This window comes from Chanodichthys erythropterus, chromosome 6, assembly GCF_024489055.1.
Source record: "Chanodichthys erythropterus isolate Z2021 chromosome 6, ASM2448905v1, whole genome shotgun sequence".
NCBI lineage: Eukaryota > Metazoa > Chordata > Actinopteri > Cypriniformes > Xenocyprididae > Chanodichthys > Chanodichthys erythropterus.
In genome coordinates, this window is record NC_090226.1 from 29,399,139 (window position 1) to 29,420,959 (window position 21,821).

Here is a 21,821-nt window from a genome sequence, read left to right on the forward strand (position 1 = left end):
TAGTTTGGTTTCGTGTCGGGATTAGGACACTCGCGCTCCCAGTCCTGTCTTTGTTGTGAGCGCACGGTCGAGTGTTCTTTCACTTGCCGTGCGTTCTTGTCTCCTGTTTTGTCTCTTGTATTGTCATGTTGTGTAGCACGCGGTTATTTCCACCTGCCGCGTGCTTTCCTGTTGTTTTTGTCTTGTGTTGTGTAGCACGCAGTCTGTGTTTCACGGGCTGCGTGCCCTCATGTTGTCTTGTTTTGTGTGAACACGTGGCTTATGAGTTTTCATAGTCACTTGTTCATGTCTTGTCTTGTGTAGCACATGGCTTGTGATTTTTGTTTAAGTTTAAGTTAGTCTGTTTTCCCCCTCGGGGTTGTTTTTGTTTTATTTTTTATTATAAATAAAAGCCCTCTTCCCTGCAATTGAGTCCTCGTTCCTTCCACCACCCACCCAACCTGACAATAGGCTATTGCATATTCATTGTATTTGTACTTATAGCTGCAGTCTGTAACTTTTTTTGGTTAAAAAATATCCAAAATAAATTAGTAAGCAAGTACATAACCAGACAGTCATTGTTCAAAACTATGTCCTTACCTTAGCCCAATTCACAATGGAAAGCTTGTAGTAATGTTTTTTTTTTTTTTTTTTTTTTTGTGACAGGCTACTGGTAGGTTTCCACAGGAAATACGAGTATGCCTTTGAGTCATTACGTCACGTCACGGGTATAGCCTACATAAAGGAGTCCCGAATGCTGCAGGTGGCGGTCAATTTTAGCCTCTTTTTACAATAGCTGGAATAATTAGTAATGGAAAAATGAAGCTTTGCGAAGCATCAAAGCTTTTCAACACGGCCGTAACGACATCTTGTGGTCAAAAGGTGGAAAAAGCTACCTTTGCGTCCGAGACGACCCAGTCATTTTTGGACTGTTTCATATAATAAATCAGTTTGTTCTATGAAAAAAGCAAATATAAGAAAATATAAGTCTATAGGTCTTTCACATATCATTGTACTTACACAATGTATGAATAAATGAGTCTGTGAATTTGTTTTAAATGCTTTGTAAATTCACATTCAGTCTGTGCAGAATGTTTAAGAAGACATTGTGACTGCTTCCAATCAATTAGCAATGTTGAGGACACTTTCATGTACAAACCTTAGAGGTGAGTGGTGAAGGTGAAATCAGCGACAAGTTTCTTTTTCTTTTCTAGAGAACAGGTTCAGAGGATGTACATGATCAGTGAGTAAGTGAGTGAGTAGCAGAATATACATATGCAGGATTATCACTACAATAGCATTTCCCCTTAAGAGACGGGAAGTAGGATATAAGGAAAGAAATAATTACATAATAATAACTTTTACTTTGAAACAAAATGTTCAAAAGAACCAATTCATATCTACTCTCAGTAGCACATTATTTTACAGTCCTGTTCCCCATGTACAAACTATGTTTTTATTCTAGTAATTGCAATAACTGGGTAATAACTAGGTACTAACCCTGAACCTAATCCATGTAGTTGCCTTATATTACCCTGTACTTTCTTAGGTAAATGCATGTACTGTAAAATAAAGTGCAAGCCTACTCTCAAAAGCAAGGAAACAACCACTGAGTGGAACAAAGACTAGTGTTAATATTGATACATCCTTGTGACCTTATGACCATTTTTAAACTTTTAAATACAAATGTAACTCAAACATTTAAATTCATTAAGTTCACTGCAGAAAGTTAGTCATACAGGTTTGGATCAAAAGTGAGGAAATGATGAAAAAAGATGTCTTTGTGGTGAAACTAGAGACAGAATGAGAACTTGAACAGGGCACTGGTGTTCTTCAACCAAGCCTTTAAACCTTATTCGTAAATTAATATTTCACAACAACATGAATACAGGAAGCCAAGCTTTACCAGAACTTTTTTTATTTTCATGGTTATGTCCACATGACTTGCATTCGATCAATAAAATAATCAAACAATATGATCTCAGTTAAAAGCTTGATACCATTTTAACAGGTACTTGCAACAGACAAAAACTAAATACAATGAAGCGCTCTATTGTGTGTATTCACGTTCTGCCACCATGATATAAATAGCATTAAACTCAAATTTTGGCACAAAAGTATAAATATTATTCTAAAAAGCTAACTCTTCATCGCAAAAGGGTTCAACACACCTGTTTTTAGGTGATTGAGAGTAATGTAAAAGTCCACATTCATGAAGGGTGATGCCTGAGAATCAGTACTACACACACACACACACACTTTGGTTATAAACACCAATGCAAGAACTGCTCAAGTGTCTCAAGACCCTTGATAGTATAAAACATCGAAAGATTTCCCCTGTATGTAAACCATAATAACCTTGATGTAAAGGCTCAATATATAAATACGAAAAAGCAAAACTGACAAATATGGCGTGTACAGGTAAGGCATAGTTTTAAGTGCATGTTGGCAGATCCCTAACAGAAAAAAAGAAGAAGTGTGTGACACCTAATAACTGCAGATTAACAAACAAGACAAGTACCGTTTTACTCAAATTCATGTTATAGAATGCTGGATATAAAAGGACTACAGATTCCTCTTGTCAGGCAGGATTGGCTAAAGTAAATTAGCAGAATTACAAGTCTGCACAAATCAAATGAATGTCAATAGTAAAACGTTGTGCAGTAAAAATAAACACATTATACGGGTATACACATACAATAACTGCATAACAATCATGAGATTTGTGACGTGTGTGCTGATTTAGAACATGTCATCCTTTTGTATGAGCCTGAGTTGTAGGTTTTTGACCGTGACTTTTCATGTTAAGATCATGAACATCAAAAACAATAATTGTCAATTATCAATCATATTCTGCCTCTTCTACACAATTATGTTTCTACTTGTATACAAAGATGCCATGACAGTAAAATTCTGCCTGGAACATGGAAAAAGAATCAGATTATTTATAAAGACAGTTATAGTAACATCTACTAATATGTGCTCCAAAACATCAGAAAATGCATTTAAAAAGTAAATGACAGAGACAGTGACACTGAGTACAGTGATCACTCTAGTTAGCCCAGTCTCTCCTAAAGGACAAGGCCTGCAGGTCAGGTCCTATGACATAATGCCACACGCACAGTTCATGTTGGCCAGGTAAGGGGCAGTGGTGCCGGTTCTGGCTGGATGAACAGCAATGGTACTGGTTGTGGCCAGGATTCATAGCAGCTTAGCTCAACTGTTCCAGGTAGGCAGAGAGCAGAGACTGAGGAGGCAGGAACTCTTCCTGTTTGTTGACTACCTCAGTCTGTCGAGCACCATTACAGTCAGAGCCTGCAGAAAAATCACACACTTTAGTTGTTCCTTAGGTCACGTGTGTCAAGGAGATACTGATAAAACTCTGAGTTTCTACATTTAGTTGTGAGAAATCACATTTTTTGAGAATTGTCAGTGGTGTTAACCTGGTTGTTAAAAATGTATTTTAAAATATTGATAATTAAATGACATTAGGATCAAAGCTAGCATTTTTTTAAATTGTTAACGGCATTATCAATTACAAAAGAGTATGTTAGTCAATGATAAATCAATTTTTTTTTATTGTTATTTTAACTAAAGAAAAAACAGGTTTAATGTGTTTCATTGACAAAACTGTAAATGGAAAAACCTAATCAAGTTCTTGAAAATTCCACTACAGTTTACAGTACTTAATATATACACAAATGAATTCACATCAGCCTCATATGAAAACAATCATAAATTGGCTACGTTGGAATGAAGTAATAAAGTTCACTCACTAGCAGAGGTCAGATCCATGTATTGGCAGATGGCATGAAAGAGCAGTCGCTCATAACTGCAGAAACACAGACACGTCTGAATCAAAACATGGTATTCTACTGATACACTAACATTACTGCTTTCAACTTCTCAAGCAGCAATTGCAAACATGCATGTTTAATTGTTAGTGGGGTCTGAATTAGTCTGTGGAGGTGAGAGATGCATTAACTGTTGTAGATTGTTCACCTGCTGCTGAGTTTGGTAATGTAAATTGAGTGTGGATGTGCCATGAAGAATTCCAGCAGATCGGACTCCAGACCCTCCAACACTCCCTTAAACAAAGAAAATGAAAGCACAGATATCAGACAGAAAAAAAGAATGATAGGACAAGAGAAAGGGAAATAGGCGGAAGACAAAAATCAAGACAAAGATCAAGCAAATGACAAAGAGCGTCACCATGGGAATCTGTCTGCGTCTCAGCGTCGCACGCAGCCTTCGATCAATCCTCTGGTAACATTCCTGAGCCCTGACAGCAGGATTTACTGCTAAAAGGATCATCACAAATATGTCAGATATAATTACAAATAATCTGCCCATCATTGAATTAATAAAGATGAAGTGTGGTGTGTAATTTTTGATGTTGGAATACTTCAAATCCCCAGATTAACGGCAGAGACGACCGTAAGTAAATCATGCATAAGTTCACCTATACAGAGTGCAAATACTGTGGAGCTATCGAAACATTGCTCTGTTTGTTTGAGCGTCCCGACACGTCCGACTTCTGGCTCAACCAGTGCCTGAGTTTAGGGCAGAGGGGGGGGAGGGAGGTTTAGAGGTATCACACGAACAAAAGTGCTGTTTTCCCCAATATCAGCACGATTTCAAATGTAAGATTTATTTTAATACAACAGTTCAAAAAACTAAGTTGATATTAATTTTACTTAATTTTAAACACAGTATTGTCCATTTTGCCTGTTCTTTGCACTATTTCATGAACGAAAAATAGTTTCGAACAAAGCAGAACAGTTGCATCTCCCTGCAACATACAGAGTGGTGTTTTGTTCATGAATGAATCAGCCGGTTTGAACAAATCAGTGAATGAATGATTCTTTGACTCATTTATTAAAGGATTAGTACACTTTAAAATGAAAATTTACAAGATTTACTCACACTCAAGCCATCCTAGGTGTATATGGCTTTTTTCTTTCTGATGAACACATTCGCAGTGATATTAATAAATATCCTGACGTGTCCAAGCTTTATAATGGCAGTGAATGGGGCCAATGAGTTTGAAGCTCAAAAAGAGCATCCATCCATCATGAACGTACTCCACATGACACCGTAGGGTTAATAAAGGCCTTCTGAAGCAAAGCGGTGCGTTTGTGTAAAAAAATATTCATATTTAACAGGTTATAAAGTAAAATATCTAGCTTCCACCAGGCCACCTTCCGTATTCACCGAAGAAAGTGTAACGCCTCTAGCAGCTCAAAACACTTAGGCTACGTCATATGCCTTCCATATTCAACAAAAGTGACGTGACGTCAGGATATTTATTAACTCCGATTGTTTTCATCAGAAAGAAGTAAATCATATACACCTAGGATGGCTTGAGAGTGAGTAAATCTCGAATTAATTTTCATTTTAAAGTGAACTAATCCTTTAAGACTTGCTGCCATCTATTGGCAGTTTCAGTTCCACACAAAAGTATCATATATAGAAAAGTATAATTTCATATTTCTAGATTCAAAATGTCACATTTTAAACACTAATTTCATAACATTATTTATGCAGCTATAACTAATAAATGCCTATAAATAATAGAAATGATGACATTTACATTTATTCAGTTAGCAGACGCTTTTATCCAAAGTGACTTACAAACGATGAATAGTAATTTCTTTCAGTAATGCACAGCATTGCTTTTGCTCATTTACTAATTTCAGCATAACGCCAACAAAGGACATAATTATCTTTAATAATTCAAAGATGTTGTAACTAATTTTTTTATGTAAATGTTATAGTAGGCTAGTTATGAGAGGTGTGCCCTTTTTTCACTTGAGCACCTGCCCCTCAAAATGTCTGTACACCGCCCTGATCTTAAGGCACTGAAATGTAAACTGTACAAAACGTCCTCGAGTGCAGTTTAGAGCCATAGGTTAAGGGGACTGAAGGCAACAGAGAGCATGTGAAGTACAAATGCCTCTCTGTGTGAAGTATGTCTCATCTGGCGTGGTCTACACTAGAGTGAATACGTCAAACATAAGTCTTAAGATGTGTGTAGCGTGATAAACTGGTGTGCAACCCTCTCTCTTATTGGAAGCAAAGTGGGTTTGTGTGATTAAATTATGTCAGACCCTTTCTTTGGTCTTTATGGCTCTTGTTAGAGTGGGTCCTTTGAGCCTCCTCCTCCAGCAGAGCCAACAGTCGCTCTTGCTCCTCCCCAGAACGATTCATAAAATCACTCCAGTACTGAGAGACATTAGAGAGAGAGTTAAAGTAGTCAAAATATCCCTTAACTGAGAGCAGTTAAAGAAACTTGCTTTACCTCCACATAGTTTCCATTGGTGCAGGCTTCAGTGAAGATGGTGGGCGAGGCTGTTTCATGCCCTTCACCATCCTCTTTAGAGCATTCGCCCGGTTCCAAAAGACTGTCCAGAAAACGAGCTACGCAGAAGCAGATTGTTTGCAAAATATTACAATATCATAACTAAACTTTTTTTTCTCTCTGTAACAAATAATCATTTTTCTGCGCCAAACATGAACGCTTTTTCTTTTCATTTTTAAGCATTTGGCCAATGCTTCTATACAGTACATATACAGTACAGTGCATAACAAATTTATTAGACCACCACCCAATGTAAGGTTTGTGCCACAGCTGCCCTAACAGTATTGGTGATTTATAGGTTGCTGTCACTTTAAGAGCAAGACCCCATGCACGCACACATCCGAATTCTCACCTTGTTAAATTAATACTTAACCGAATGTGTTTACGGGAATACATGCCGAGAGGGGTATTTTGACGGACATAATGCGTGTATGTGTCCATCCAAGTGCTTTGAGGACGTAAAAGAGAAATCAATAGCTCTGCGAGCTATATGAAACTCTCTCTCTCTCTCTGGGTGTGCGCGCGAGCCTTGTATGTGCGTCTGTGCACACCGATAACAGCATGCCGGGCAATACCGAATTAAATCCTCTTTTGCCTCTTCTAGCGCTGGAATGGTTTTATATCTATTTAATGTATAAACCAGCAAGACAAAACATGTGCAAATGATAACCCTTTACTCTATTGCTGTGAAACTTGCAGCTGATCCGCGAATCACATGCGTGCCGAACCGTGGGGCTTGGTCCATACGGATCACGGATCAACAACGATCCGTTTAACCACTACAAATCAGGTATGGTGGGAGAACATTGTGTTTGGTACATTTTCGTCTTCAAACCAAACTTGGGTTTTCAGCCGATGAAGTTTAAATCCCATCTGGCTAGTGTGCTTCCCATGATGTTTATGCATTAAGTTAGTAGGTAAAGAGTAGGAGGTCTTTTGTGGCTGTTCAAACCATAGACTGTAAAAAAATATGGACGTAGTGTCCGTGACGTCACCCATAGAGTTCTGAACAGCAGTTTTGACGCGTAAATGAGGCCGCGGCCATCTTAGCTGCGCGTCACCACACGTCACTCCCGGATAACTGAAAATGGGCAAAGAGGCGGAACGTAGTTGGAGCCCATGCGACTTGTTGCTGAAACCACGCCCGCCTAGCGTATTTATCTTAGATACTGTCTAAAATATTAATAAAGATAACAATATCATTAGAAAGTACTAAAGGTTTACTGTCAATCTAGTTTTTTAAGATAACGTTATAGATGCTCTAACACCAGTAGGCTAATTAATTTGTGTGGGGTGTGCAAATAACACAAAAAAATCAACTGGGACTTCATACCTTTAATGAAATAGAGATCGCGAGGTGAATCCAATCCATTTCACTTGGGTAAAATGTCCATTTCAAAACATAAAAAAAATACTTTTTGTTCATGAAAGCGTTAACCTGTTAATCCATTAAATCTTTATATATATTGTCCATCGTTTGCATCTTCGGAATGATTTGCTCTCCATCATCGTTCTTCAAGAAAGGATGCAATCTGAGCAGCATTTATAATGTAAAACTCTATACGTACATATATAGGTACCAGATATCTGTATAACTCTCAAATGTTCTCTCAAACTAATGAGCACGTGTCCAAAGTATATTTTTTCAAAATAGTGCAGCAGTTTTAGTCTAGTATCCAAGCAGTGCTGTCCGAGTTGTATATCCTCCTGGTATTGTCATTGTTGTAAATCTCAGGAACAAAACTTTTAGCCAATGCCACGACGATCCACCAAAGTTTATCTTCCACATACGAGCACATATACACAGACTGACATCTGCCTCGAGTATGCAGCAAGCCATATATTGTATAAAATAATCCAGAAAAAAGGCACAAATACGACTGAGATGCCAAATTCAGTGGCTGAAATTAGCTGCTGAGGTGACATGACGGCTCACAGACAGCAGCGCCACCTGTCACTCAAGTGACCACGCCCTTAATTATTCAGAACTTTAAAGCTTAATATAATTTAAACTGAAAAAATTCAACCCCCTCAGAGTTGTCATGAAGGGCAAAATTAGCAGTATAGACCAAAACACAATTTGAACCAGAGTGTAAACATGTGTTTTTCTGCTGTAAACTTGGCTGTTTTAACATTATGGTCAATGAGATTTTGCTCCCTTTTGCAGCCTGTCCCTAGCGGCCAGACGATGAATCGCAGTTTAAGTTACTTCTGTATTGGCTTCACTGGGGGAAGCTGGATACTGTGGGAGGTTGCCGCTTGGTTCAAACACATTCGACCAAATGACTCTGCCTCTGGAAGTGGTTGAATGTAGACAAGCTCAAAATGTTTTAGACCCCGTTTACACCTGCTTTTACAGCGTACACCTGTTTACAGCATTGTCGTCTTATGATCCAATTGGCAAAATGGATCTTATTACCAGGTGTAAATTAGGGCCTAAAAGTGCAGTCACAGTTGCTCATCTAAATTTCACAGACAAATTTTAATAGGAATGTGTGAGGGCGAAAAATTTTCCCAGCCAGATTTCATTTTAAGTTCAATGCAAATTCGCTGCACTGACTAACAGAAAGCTGCTTGGTTTGAAAGTAACATCTGTGTGAGCAGCGCTTCATACATTGAAATTACACTAATGTGACCACACCTTAATGCTAAAAATGAACTATGAGACCCATGTTACAGTCATAAAAAATCATATAGACTTTTGTGTTTTTTCAGTATAGAAAAGAGCATTGTTAACATTCTGCAAAACTGTGACAAGAGGGTGAGTAAATGACAGAATTCATTTTTTGCAAACATTTCCTGTGTAGTAGGTAATAAAATAGTAAATAACATAAACATAAATAATGAAGTATCCAGACATAAAAGCAAGACTCACTGTTTTCCTGTCGTCGCAGACTCTTCCTGCCCTTGGCTCTGGGAGTGAGGTCAGAGTTACGGATGGCCTGGTTAATAAAGAACTGCTTCTTTTTGGCTGGAGAAACACGTTTTGCAGGAGAGTTGGGTAGAGATGAGCAGCGCCGCTCATTTAGGCTGAAAGAGAAACAGAAAGCAGACATGTTTTGGTTTACTAAACTATTCTCCCAAAGGGTTTACTCCATAGTCACACACATGACAGCCACAAAATTTACTCTGATACGAATTTAAATGTAATTAATTAATTAAATTAAATTTGTCACAATGTTTTAGTGGATTTTAATGTAGTTTTTCACACTGCACTGCTGTAGTGAATCTACAGATTCTTCAGTGGAGACCCACTGCTCTGCTTTTATTTATAGCTCTAACCACAGGTCAGATGCTTTACCATGGAAATAGGTCACAGCTTATCTCTGCAAAAACATGCACATTTTAGTTGTCTATTTCACTATAATTATTTCATTTTTATTTGTTGTGAAGCTGCCGTCCAGGGTCACCTATAGAGAAACCAGCAAATAGTACATTACACATTTATACAGAAAATTAGATGTGAAATACTGATTTTACTTCTGAGTTTATTCGGATATGCCTGTTATTTCCAACTTAGTTGACTTTACGTACTTGAATTATAACCTTACATTTATTTATTTCTGTACATAATGACCTGTCATTTAGCTGAGGTGCCATAAACAATGACATAAACAATCATTACATTGCTACTACAGTTTTAAACAAGTGCATCACTTATTATTTCATTTATGTAAAACATTACATGCAACGAAGACTTGAGAGACGTAACGTTATCTGTCATTTGTTTTTAATTTAGCTAATGAGCTTGGCCGACTAACAACAACAACTGACATGTATGTGCTAAGACAAATAGGCGCATTAGCTACCGGCTACAAGCTAAAAATACACTTACATTACATCCTGTTCCTCATTGTCATTGCTATTTAACACAACCATCTCAAAGTCTTCTCACAAAGAAACACGACAGAGACACAAACAAATAAATTTATAAGGAGAAAAGGTCCAGAACAGCTGGCGTTAGCCGCGATGGCTAATAGCTAACTAGATAAAGAGAATGGGCGGGGTTTTGGAAACCCTACAGCCATGACAACCATTTCAGCCAATAAATATCCTCAGAACGCTTCAACCTGACAGAAGCTATATTATATTATATTATACATCTGTTTATGAATTTGGTAACCATTTTCATTTTAAGTTTTTCACCATTTTATTTTTTTTTTATAGTCACCAAGTGTGACAAAGTTACGTACAAATATTGAATATAATGTATATTCAATATTTGTATATATTATATATATATTAATATATTTATAATATATTAATATATTTAGGTATTGTATGACATGTTATGGTAATGGTCAATGTATTATATAGAACTTTATATCAAGATCTTACTGGAAAGGATTTTTTTAATGGTGTCATTATATATATATATATATATATATATATATATATATATATATATATATATATATATATATATATATATATATTCATTCAAACAGTGAGTTGTAGAGTCTCAGCAGTTAAGACATCTGCATTACCAGAGCCACATTCATTCCCATTTCTGGTTCCAGACAGTAATCATCCAAAGTCAAGCCTAAAAATACCCTTCCCAAACATAATTCCCCTGATGTGTAGCTTTTAAGAAACAAGACAAGTTCACTCAATGTATTATTCAAAGCATTATTCAATGTTCTACTGCCAGATTGGTTTATGACAAGATACACTATACACAACCTTGAAAATAGTTACTGTTAATTGTATATAAAAAGGACACTAATACATTTTTTTAATAAATCAATGTGCGCACACACCAAACTTCAGTACCCAGATTTATATATTTGCATATAAATATCCCAGCATTTTAACTTTTTAGAATTTTATCCAGCATCATACACATAAGGAATATTGCAAACATAATTTCATAATATCTCTGTTATGTACATCCAATAAATACTACATAAAAAAGCTACATATCAAGCATTGTGACATTCTTTGCATTGAAGAGATATAGTGATAATCCAGACTACAATATTAGAATCGTTTTAAGCTAAAGTGCATCACATAAAAAAAGAGAAATAAATCTAAAACAGTACAAAAAAAAAAAAAAAAATCAGGAAATACAAATGTTGAGCATATGAAGGCAGTTTTTCAGTTTGATACCATCTCTACACTGCGCATTTGACCTTTACATACATGTAGAAAACAGAGGTCCGTTATAATGTAACACATTCAGCAAAAATCATATCCAAATTGGTGTTGCACAAAGCAAATCCTATATGGAGGTGCAACTCACATCATGACAATAATTGGCATAATTTATGCATTAAAGAGGGCTGGGAAAGAATTCCTGCCAATGATGCCATGCGTCATTTTCAAGTTTCAGAATAAAAACTAGACATACAATCAATGACGAATTGCAGAGTTATCAGGGCAGCCAAATAGATTGAATAATTGATTGGTTTTAAAGAAACTATATAAAAAAATGTGGAAAATTACATGTGAAGAAGGCACCAAAGATCACCAGAGATCCACATCATGACTGTTTGGTTCTGAGTATCTTTGTTTTTTTTTTCACACTTTGCTTTCCTGTGTTTTGGTACTGACAATAAATAACATGGATGGATCTTTTCTCCCAAGAGTCTGGTCTTCAGGAGGGTGTGATCCATTAGCTGCCTCGCCAACAGGTTCCATCCGCATCTGCTGTTGCTGTCTTGAGATTGATGGACTGTTTGATTTACTCTTTTTGGTCTTTAAACTAGTAGATGGAGGCTCAGGGGTTTGTTCTGAGTGAGCAGCTTGATCTGTAGAGGGTGTTGAAAGAGAGTGTGGTGTGGAAGACCTGCTGAATTTCTCGAGTTTGAGGTCCGTGGGCCGCTGAAGTCTGTTGGCCACGGATCCACCGTTTACCGTGACTTCCCTGAGCTGATCATCATCTGTCTGCTCCTTAGCAAAGTTAACAAACACCTGCAGGAGGTAAACACTCTTAGTTTTAAATAACAACAAAGACTATAGAATAACACAAGACGTGTCACTCGTATTGTTTTGAATGGGAGAAAGTCCCGCCTTCTAAATAAGGGCCAATTGCTGACTGGTAAAGTCATTGCATCATAGAGTGCCCCAGGGATGAAGCGTTTTTGTAGGCCAACCTGGAAGTTAGCGGCGCACGGGTTCCCTCGGTTGAAAGCCTATGCATTTTTCCCATAGACTTTTGGAAAATCACAGCAAATAATCTCTATGTTTAACAAAGGGTTATGACACTTACACGTTTTGTCGATCAAGATAATCTTTACAAGTTAACACAACATTTATAGATTTTGAAGCCTAAATAAAGTGGTCAGATTTAAAAGGCTAACAGTAGGCTATAAACGGACTACAGCACACCATGGTCGTGGATCAACGTAGTCACCACCAAGCGTCCTCAAACTTTATTTAGAAAACAACTTTATTTAAAAACATGCTCGCTGATTATGATCTGCGCTGTGTATGAATACGTATCCACTTTTTCATGAGAAATGCTGTCCAAATGTCCCGTTTTTAATGATGACGTCGAAGGTCCCCGCCAAAGGAAGTAGCCCCTTTTAGCAATTTGTTAGCAACCGCCAATTTTAAGACACAGTAAAAGTTAAAAAAAATCACAAGCGGGTTATAACTGGTGTGTTTTATGTTATGGATCAAAACGTGAAAGTATTTAGAGGCTTTGTTAACCACAGACCTTATTTCAGGCGATTTAGCAAAAACCCATTCAAAAAACGCATAGACTTGACGGCGTTGGAACCAGAAGTCCTAAAATGCTAACTTGCTTCCGCATTTTGCCTACAAAAATGTGTCATCCCTGAGGATGACGGAAGCACTGGTTTCTATAGAAACAGTCAGACGCGCGCCTCTGAAATGAGGCAGAAGAGACGTGCATTTAGGTCTGCGCATTAGCTTGATCCAGCATGAAAAATACATTTTTCATCAATCATTTAGAAACAAAATTTATGAGACAGTTGTTGTCAGATTTGATTGGTGATTTCAAATATGAATTTTTTAATCGAAAGCTTTGCAAACAGCTTTGGAGAATTTGATGTTTTCCCATTCAAAGAGATAGGAGCTGCACTTGCATGTCTGAGAGGCGTTTCAAAGATGGCCGCCGAGAGAAATGACTTGTCTTAAAGGGACTTTGGTAACAATCCCTGTTCTAAAACCTAGTGAGATGCCTCCTGACACAAGGCTGTACCTATAATATATTCAACTGGCCAGTTTCTAAACGTGTGGTCACATTAGCAAAATTTAACAGGAAAAAGGGTCGACAGTCAATAGTATAATGATGCATGAAGCACAGCTCACACACAGAAGTCACTTTTAAACCAAGCAGCTGTCTTTTGGTCAATGTGGCATATCTATGTGAACAACTTGAAAAAAAGTGTGCGATAATCATTTATCCTCAGGCAAGTAGATAAACAATAACAGTAAACTGAACAACAGTAAATGTGATCGCACCTGCATATAGCCTTTGTGGAGAAGCCAGGCAATCCCATAATTCACTGCAACAAGCTCAGTGAAAAATGATAAATTATTATAAATATTAATATTTCATCTAATACTGAAAAGAATCAATACAAAGTAGTTCTGGTAGATTTCAAATGGACTATTTTACATGTGCTATTAGGGCTGCATGATTAATTGTATTTTAATCATGTTTTCTGCTTCTCTAAATTAGTTAAAATAATTGTCGTTATATATGCTCTGCTGATTATTTGTCCCGAAAACTTTTTTTAAATTTTATTTAGACACTTCTTTTATCTTGCATTGATGACAAGCCTCCACTATCTTTCCTGCTTGAAGTTGTCAAGAGAATAAATCTTATCCCCCAAACTGAGCTTTTCTCTTAAAAGGATTTGTTTTCTGCCCAGTGTTTTACTTAATCTTTTCAATTTGGCAACCACACATGCACTCTCTTTTGCTGCAAAAAAAGAGCTGATGATCTGACCACACTAACAAAAAAGTTTAGCGATGTTAATTGTGAAATTCTGCTCGAATGAAAATGTCATACAGCCAGTCTGTGTTCCTTCACAAGGCAGCATGTGTGATTTGCTGCTACAAAATCTGCGAGTGAAACATCTCTGTGACAAACTGTAAGAAATTCAAACATGATTCTTGACCGTATTGTTTGTGATCAACCTCTGTGCTACAATGCAAAGTAAAAATTTAACATAATTTGAAATTATTGTAATTAATATTAAAGTTCCCCTATAATGGATTTTTGAAAATTAACTTTCATGTAGTGTGTAACATAGCTCTAAGTGAATGAAAACCTCCTGCAATGTTTTAAATCTGAAAGAGCACCGTATATAAAGTTATTGTCTCACAACCGTAAGAGTCGACTCTGAGTCAGTTAAACGTGTCGTTTGTAAAACGAATCCCAAGACGTTTCGTTGTGACGTCAAGACGAAACATTAGCATATTGTCCGCCCACTTATTGTGTGCGTAGACGCCAGAGAAAACTTGAAACTCCTCAAACACTGCCAATACGTGAATTATCAGTGGTTAAAGTTTATCTTTACCTGTCATTTTACTGACGACTGCTTCTTCAACCTAAATGCATTCAACGAGGGTTTCGCAAGCCGGTTGTTATTAAAGGATGGGTCAGTACCCAGATTATTTGGACCAGCTTCTTCCTCCTCCGAATCACAACCTGTAAGTATGATTAATAATTGTTGCCGTTATGTTGTCCGTAGCATGCATTTAGTTGTGTGTGCTGTGTATGCTCCACGCAGCTTGTAGGTCTCCGGCTAACCAGCTAACAGCAATATGTGTTCGCTCGCAATAGTCTAGAAATGTGTCAAATGTCAAATACATTGGTGTACAACTGCAGTGCCTTATCAAAACGTTTCTGCTTTGGGCTAACGCATATACCATGACTGTTTGTGCGTTTACCACTGAGCTGAGGGCTAGGTTCGCCAACATAAACACAAACCAACTTATTTCCTCACTGAGTCTTTATTTTTAGAACAGAGCGGAGCACCATAATTATTATAATACAATGTAAGTGATGCAAGCACGGTATACTGTACTCCTCCTGTGTACAACTGACTGGGTCATCTGACCAATTACTGCAGATTAGCATCACGCAAAGGAGGGGTTTGGAAAAATGAATCGTTGAGCGAATCCTTTGGGAGTCGTTGAGTAAATAAGGTAAAAATAAATGCATATTTTAAGATAACGAAAGTGTTTTTTTTTAACCTTGCATGCTTGTAAACCTGTTGTTGGGCACTCCCAAAACAAAACTAGGAACCTTTCAAATGCCATAATAGGGGCACTTTAAGAATTTAACTGTTTTACGTTTTAGCTATTGAGAGAAGCTTCTTAAAGTTGTACCAGTTTTCATAAATTAAAGTGGTTAAAAACTACATAGCTGCCATCTGTTTGTTAGTGTTTAGCCATTTCAAAGATGAAAATGGTTAAAAGAAAAAATGACAATGAGTATCATTTATTTGCAGTCTGTCTGTATGAATTTGCATTTGTGGGGCAGTATGAATCTGTGGTTTTTCTCATTTGCAACCGAATTGCTTCTTATAAAATATTTAATGTGAAGACAAATTACAAAGCACTTACCAAAACTATGTATTACCAGAAGTCGTATTAATGGTAAGTAGTGTTCAGTTTACTCTTATCAATACAATTGTAATCAATACAATTTTTTTTTTTTGCATTCGACTTCCCATGTGATGAAGCTATCATAGTTGGTTAAATGAAGTCCATGTGCCACCCACAGGCCTATTAGGTGAAGTGTAGACTGTTAGTAAAGAAAATGCAATATGTAAAATGGCATTTATTACATTACCCCTTTGATTTACACCTCTTTATATAATAATGTTTCTTCCCAAAGGAGAATAATCATGATTATCTGTTTAAGCATTATCATGCAGCCCTATGTGCTATGTTTTTATGCTGCTTAGAGTATTGTTAGCTTAGCAACATGCTAGTGCCACCTTCTTTTGAAATCAATTGTGAGTCAAGTATATTGAGTAGAGCTATTTGTCTGATGAATTCATGCCTATGTTTAGTGTTTAAACTGGTCACGTATGAGGTTTTTATGACATTTAGTATGCTGTCTTAGAAGGTACACAGTAGATAGCAAGGCAGCTCACCATTTTGGAGCAGAGTCTCAGCACTGTACTCTTACCTGATCCAGTGTAGTTTGTGACACTGTGTAGTCAGCTATCCCCAGCTCCTTATAATTATTTGACAGAACCTCAAAGACGCGAGCGAGCGAACAGGTTTGTGATGGCAGCTGGTAATGGAGAACATTCTGATGTCTCTCCTTCAGCTGGATCCCAGGGAAGGAGTTCTGGATGTAGGTGTCCACCGGGCATGGTTCTGTAGACGGGGTGGACAAACGAAGGATTATTGTGTAACCATCTCCAAACCTAGTAGGAAAGACAAAGAGGGCAGAAATGAAAATTGTTAGAAGACACTATTCAGTAATATTATTGATTTTACTGCACTTATACTGCACTGACATTATTGAACTGAAATGAGCTGACTGATGAAACTATTGTCTCCTGTAGAGCTGCATTTTTGCAACACAGACACTGTTATTGAACTTCACTGACTCAAGCTGAACAATGACACTAATGCCTTCTGTAGAACTGCTTACAGCTGAATTGAACTTGTTTCACAACTAGTTAACTTTCCAGTTATTGAACTGAACAAAACATATTTGATGAAGTTTGCATCACTGATTGTTATTTCCCTGTTTATTACTGTGCAGCGAAACATGCTTTGTAACAATCTGTACTGTATATAAATAAAGGTGACTTGACTTGACGTGCGGAATTGAATACTACTTATATTAGTTTTGCAGTATGCACTGCATTTTCTTGAGTACTTTTTTAACTGTACTTTCTTTTCCATTAAGATGAAATGAACTGAAAGTGACATCAGCCACAAAACTGTATTCTTTTTAACATTACTTATATCATCCACAATCTCTTGAATCACTATTTAATCTCTCTACAAATAAAGGTTTGATTCTGACATGATGCCACTGAATTAAACATGCAATATATGGAGGTTGTATGACAAAATGAGGCATATTACTGCATCCTATTTTTGAAACTGCATGCAGTACATACTAAGCTGTTCATATTAACCTAATGTTTAATTCTGAACTGCTACCTGTTCTTCAGGTGCTGGACTGAGCCAAGACACTGGAACCTGCCATTCACCATGATGGCCATTCGGGTGCATAGAGCCTCACACTCTTCCATGCTGCAAAAAGAACCATCGGGGCAGGAGAAAAAAAAAGAAAAGAAAAAAGTGAAGTTAATCTGAAGTCAGAATATCTTTCAAAGAGTTGATTTCTCTACGATGGTAAACTGAAAGTCCAAAAGTAAAGTATAAAGATGCACATGAATCACTCTCATGAATCATGTATAGAGGAATCTTTATACTTTATATTTGGATTTGAAGTTTCACGTAAAAACAAAATTAACTGTGGTCGGATGTTTTACATGTCAATCAGATGATCTCTTTTGGTCTAAGTGGGCAGTTCCTCATTTTTGTACATAAACATTTCAATGTTTCTCACGGCTTGGTTTTGTTCATAGGTTTTTGACTGGATTTTGAGATGTGGGCATTGTGCTCAAAAACAGAGGCAGATGAACGTGAGCTTGCAGGGGTGGAGTTTAAGTGGACTAAATGACTGAAAAAATTCTGCATACAACACCAGAGAGAACTTTAGTTTCACCGGATTCACTTAATTAAATGTATACATGGATGAATCATTCACAATAATTTAGAAAACAGAATGTGATTTTTTTTTATTTCCATCCATTGAGGCTACCTATATGAAACTGTAATAGTGTCCTCTACCTGTGAGAGGTGAGAACAACAGATCGTCCCTGTTTGATCACGCTGAGAATGCAGTTCCAGAGGAAGCGCTTGGCCTTTGGGTCCATCCCAGTCGTAGGCTCATCCTGAAAATCACAGATGAGGGTGTAAAATGCCATTTACAGCTACATCATACAACAGTATGATTGTAGCAAATATACCAAGAAGATGACAGGTGCAGCTCCAATAAGGGAAATAGCAGTGGAGAGTTTGCGCTTATTTCCTCCACTGTAACCCCCAGCCTCTCGCTCAGCATACTGACTCAGACCAAGCTTTTGAACTCCCCACTGCGCCACCTAGAGGACAGGCATGAAAAAGGACTGTAAGTGATCTACAGTGCTTATTGACTAATCACCTCAAACCAGCATCAAAGAACTAGAGGAGACGACGGTCGATTGCGGTGTTGCCTCACGTCACCAAAAAGTTGCACTTAAACACACCGCAAAGTTTACGGCCAACTAGCTTGTAAGTTCTGCATCTACCTGTGAGCAGGTGGCACACCATAGAAAATCAGCTTGGTGTGTCACTGCCTTTAAAACGGGTTTCAAACCCCTGGGTGGGAATCTTTAGGCACATCACGATCTAATTCTGATTCTGGGAGCCACGATCCGATTCCAAAACGATTCTTGCTCTGCTTTTTTTTCCTATTAATTAATTTGTTTGCCAACTTTCAATAAATTTTTTTTTTAAAATCATGTGGCGCCAATGAGCTTTGGGCGACCCAAATTTGAGTCTTGGCTCATGGACCTTTCCCGATCCTATCCCCCTCTCTCTCTCCCACTTCGTTTCCTCTCTGTTTACTGTTCTATCATAATAAAGGCAAAAATGCCAAAAAAAAAAAAAAAAAAGATTAAGATTAAGATTATCATTCATTACATATGCAATTATAAGTACTTTTTAAAATAATTACAAAATTACAAAAATTAATTAAAACAATTGTGTTAAAAAATTTAATTATATAAAAAATTATATGATAACAAACCTCCACTATCTTTCCTGCTTGAAGTTGTCAAGAGAATAAATCTTATCCCCCAAACTGAGCTTTTCTCTTAAAAGGATTCGTTTTCTGCCCAGTGTTTTACTTAATCTTTTCAATTTGGCAACCACACATGCACTCTCTTGTGCTGCAAAAAAGCACTGATGCACTTCGTTTCCTCTCTGTTTACTGTTCTATCATAATAAAAGCAAAAATGCCAAAAAAAAAAAAAAAAAAAAAAAAAAGATTAAGATTTTCATTACATATGCAATTATAAGTACTTTTTAAAATAATTACAAAATTACAAAAATTAATTAAAACAATTGTGTTAAAAAATTTAATTATATAAAATAATACAGCTTCAAAACATAAAAGCAAGTAGTAAATAATAAAAAAAGGAATAAAAAAAATTACAAGCAATAAACAAAGAGTGCTTTCAGTATTCAAGAGTATCTGAATGTTTTCCATTCAAGAGCTGTGAGTGATTTTTCTCTTTTAAATATAAGTCATGGTTTTTCCTGTCTGTTTAATGCCTTAAGACACAACTGACTGTTTACCTTAATTTTGTGTCATAAAACCATTTTGAGATGCAAGTACATTTAACCACTTACACAGAGTTGCACACAGCTGCATGCACGAGCGCTCTTCACAAAGTGCACATGAGCATTTTAAATTGAAAACAGCCTTCTGGCAGTGAGTTTCATATTTTTAATATTTAAGCCCACTGCATTCCATAAATGATGCCTTCATAGAGCATCAGTAAGGAAAATACCGGTGGGCGAGAGACACACTGCAAGCGCAACATCAAGCAAAACGCACGTTTCTCAGAGCACATATCCTGTGCATTGAAGCACGCAAATGTCCTTGTAATGCGCTTCAACCTTTCCGAACTTTAACAAAGATTATTTTATGGAAGTTTCAAGTGGTGTGTGTGAGGAATTGGAAGCAATCAGAATATAGGTGTTTCTAAAACACGCAGCGTCATCATCGCGCATGAATCAGGATCCATTCTGAAATTGATCCAGAATAATTTTTTTCTCCCACCCCTACCTACTTCATACCAAAAGATGTGAAGTCAACCAACCTTGGATTTTAATACAAAAATATATTATGACTATATGGTCCATTTGAAACAAGCTTGGAATCACTAGTTTTCTGAGACCCCTGGCCTAGAGCCTATTAACGCTTATATCTAGTATTATGTGCCCAGACTGCACTTTTATAATAATAATAATAATAATATTTTTTTTGGAGCATCCTGTACCTTTGCAACATGAGCTTCTGGCACTCCTCTGAGGCGAGCGTAAAACTCCAGGTGCTCACGTCCTGTCAGCAGGTCACTGATGGCATCAAACTGAGGACAGTAGCCCATCAGCTGATGAACTTTCTCCATTTCTGTAAGAACACTACATAAAAAAATGCATGTGTGTTAGGGGGTTGTGGGTAGTTGCCAGGGTAAAGTAATACTAAGTAAAAGTAGGAAGTATGAATATTGGTAATGTTCATCACATGTCAAAAGTCTAACCTGTGGTTGCTAAGAAATGCTTCTCCATAAGTAACATGGGTGTCTCCTGTTAGCATGCGGAAGGTTGAGGTTTTCCCAGCCCCATTAACACCAAGAAGCCCAAAACACTGCCATGGGAAAAGAAGACACTTGCAGCAGTTTAAACTATCACAACGGAAAAACAAGGAGCTAGTATAAATGTTTCCAGGAGAGTTCTGGGATATGGCACTGTACTTACCTCTCCCCGTGGAATGCCCAAGCAAAGCCGATTCACTGCTGGCTTCCTGCCTGCCTTGTATACCTGCAGAGACACAAAGAGTCCATATTTTACCACTGAATAGATTAAACAACATTTTATACAGCTTCTTGTGTAGTATTTGGTGTGGTTCTGTACCTTACTAAGGTCTGTGAGGACGAGAATGTCTCCCACAGTTTTACCATTCTTCACACGGTCTCTCTCTTTTGCCACATCCTCATCCTCCGTGCCCAGTGGGGGCAGCACAAAGCCTGACCATCGACTGAAGGGAAAATATTTATTTATCAGGAACAACTACACAACTGTATGTATGTGTTGATTTATTCAATATCATGATATTTAAACATACAAATGTACCTAAAATTAATAAAGAATTTATACTGCAGGAGAACAGTGAAGATGAAGAACACAATTCCTTCCATCGCCATGGCAAACAGGTTCTTCCCAACAAAATCCCAGGACAAAGGGTCCAGATTCTGTTTAGTTCCTGTTGACAACAACAAAATTAACTCATATGCAAAACTTACAGTTGTTCATGCCTATTGCAGAAATATTTGTTTATCAGTGAGAGAGCTCTTTTTAGAAATACCCAGCCGCTGAAATGCATCTGCCATGGCCTGGTTTTTGGCCATGTCAATGAGACCTCGACCCAGACAGAAGTGAGGGAAGATCAGGAAGACCTTCTTCAAGATCCTGTTGACCTCATTCAAGTGCTGAGTACAACATGAAAATAAAATAAAGAAGAGATGAAATTTGTATTTTTTGCTTCCATTTTATTATCATTAGTAATTTATTCATGATTTTTAATGAATGTTGGTTTTGAATTAAAATTTTATATTACATATTTTTATTACTATTGCCTATTACTATTAGTATAATAAAAGTAAGAAATACATAAGTAGCATTAGTAGTAGTATAT

General features: G+C 37.1%; 2 protein-coding genes across 3 annotated transcripts in view; both read right to left on the bottom strand.

Moving 5' to 3' along the window:
* Window positions 1–1,888: 1,888 nt before the first annotated feature.
* r3hdm4 (R3H domain containing 4) lies at window positions 1,889–10,338 on the bottom strand. Of its 2 annotated transcripts, none has more exons than XM_067387468.1 (8): window positions 10,176–10,338; window positions 9,216–9,370; window positions 6,281–6,399; window positions 6,090–6,204; window positions 4,192–4,277; window positions 3,982–4,067; window positions 3,756–3,811; window positions 1,889–3,294 (listed from the first exon to the last, which is right to left on the bottom strand). In XM_067387468.1, exons 1-8 carry the CDS (start codon window positions 10,217–10,219, stop codon window positions 3,191–3,193), a joined length of 765 nt encoding a protein of 254 aa, XP_067243569.1. In that variant the 5' UTR covers window positions 10,220–10,338; the 3' UTR covers window positions 1,889–3,190. The 2 variants fall into 2 exon arrangements, with proteins under 2 accessions (XP_067243569.1, XP_067243567.1); XM_067387466.1 differs by having other exon boundaries at window positions 4,192–4,280.
* Window positions 10,339–11,024: 686 nt separating this feature from the next.
* The window catches only part of abca7 (ATP-binding cassette, sub-family A (ABC1), member 7), a 43,940-nt gene continuing 33,143 nt past the window's right edge, over window positions 11,025–21,821 (bottom strand). The window contains 11 exon segments of the mRNA XM_067388588.1: window positions 11,025–12,253; window positions 16,458–16,701; window positions 17,453–17,545; window positions 18,149–18,252; window positions 18,328–18,462; window positions 20,407–20,548; window positions 20,668–20,774; window positions 20,885–20,947; window positions 21,041–21,164; window positions 21,260–21,389; window positions 21,492–21,615. Of these exon segments, the coding sequence (XP_067244689.1) occupies window positions 11,861–12,253; window positions 16,458–16,701; window positions 17,453–17,545; window positions 18,149–18,252; window positions 18,328–18,462; window positions 20,407–20,548; window positions 20,668–20,774; window positions 20,885–20,947; window positions 21,041–21,164; window positions 21,260–21,389; window positions 21,492–21,615 (1,659 nt within the window). The 3' untranslated portion in view covers window positions 11,025–11,860.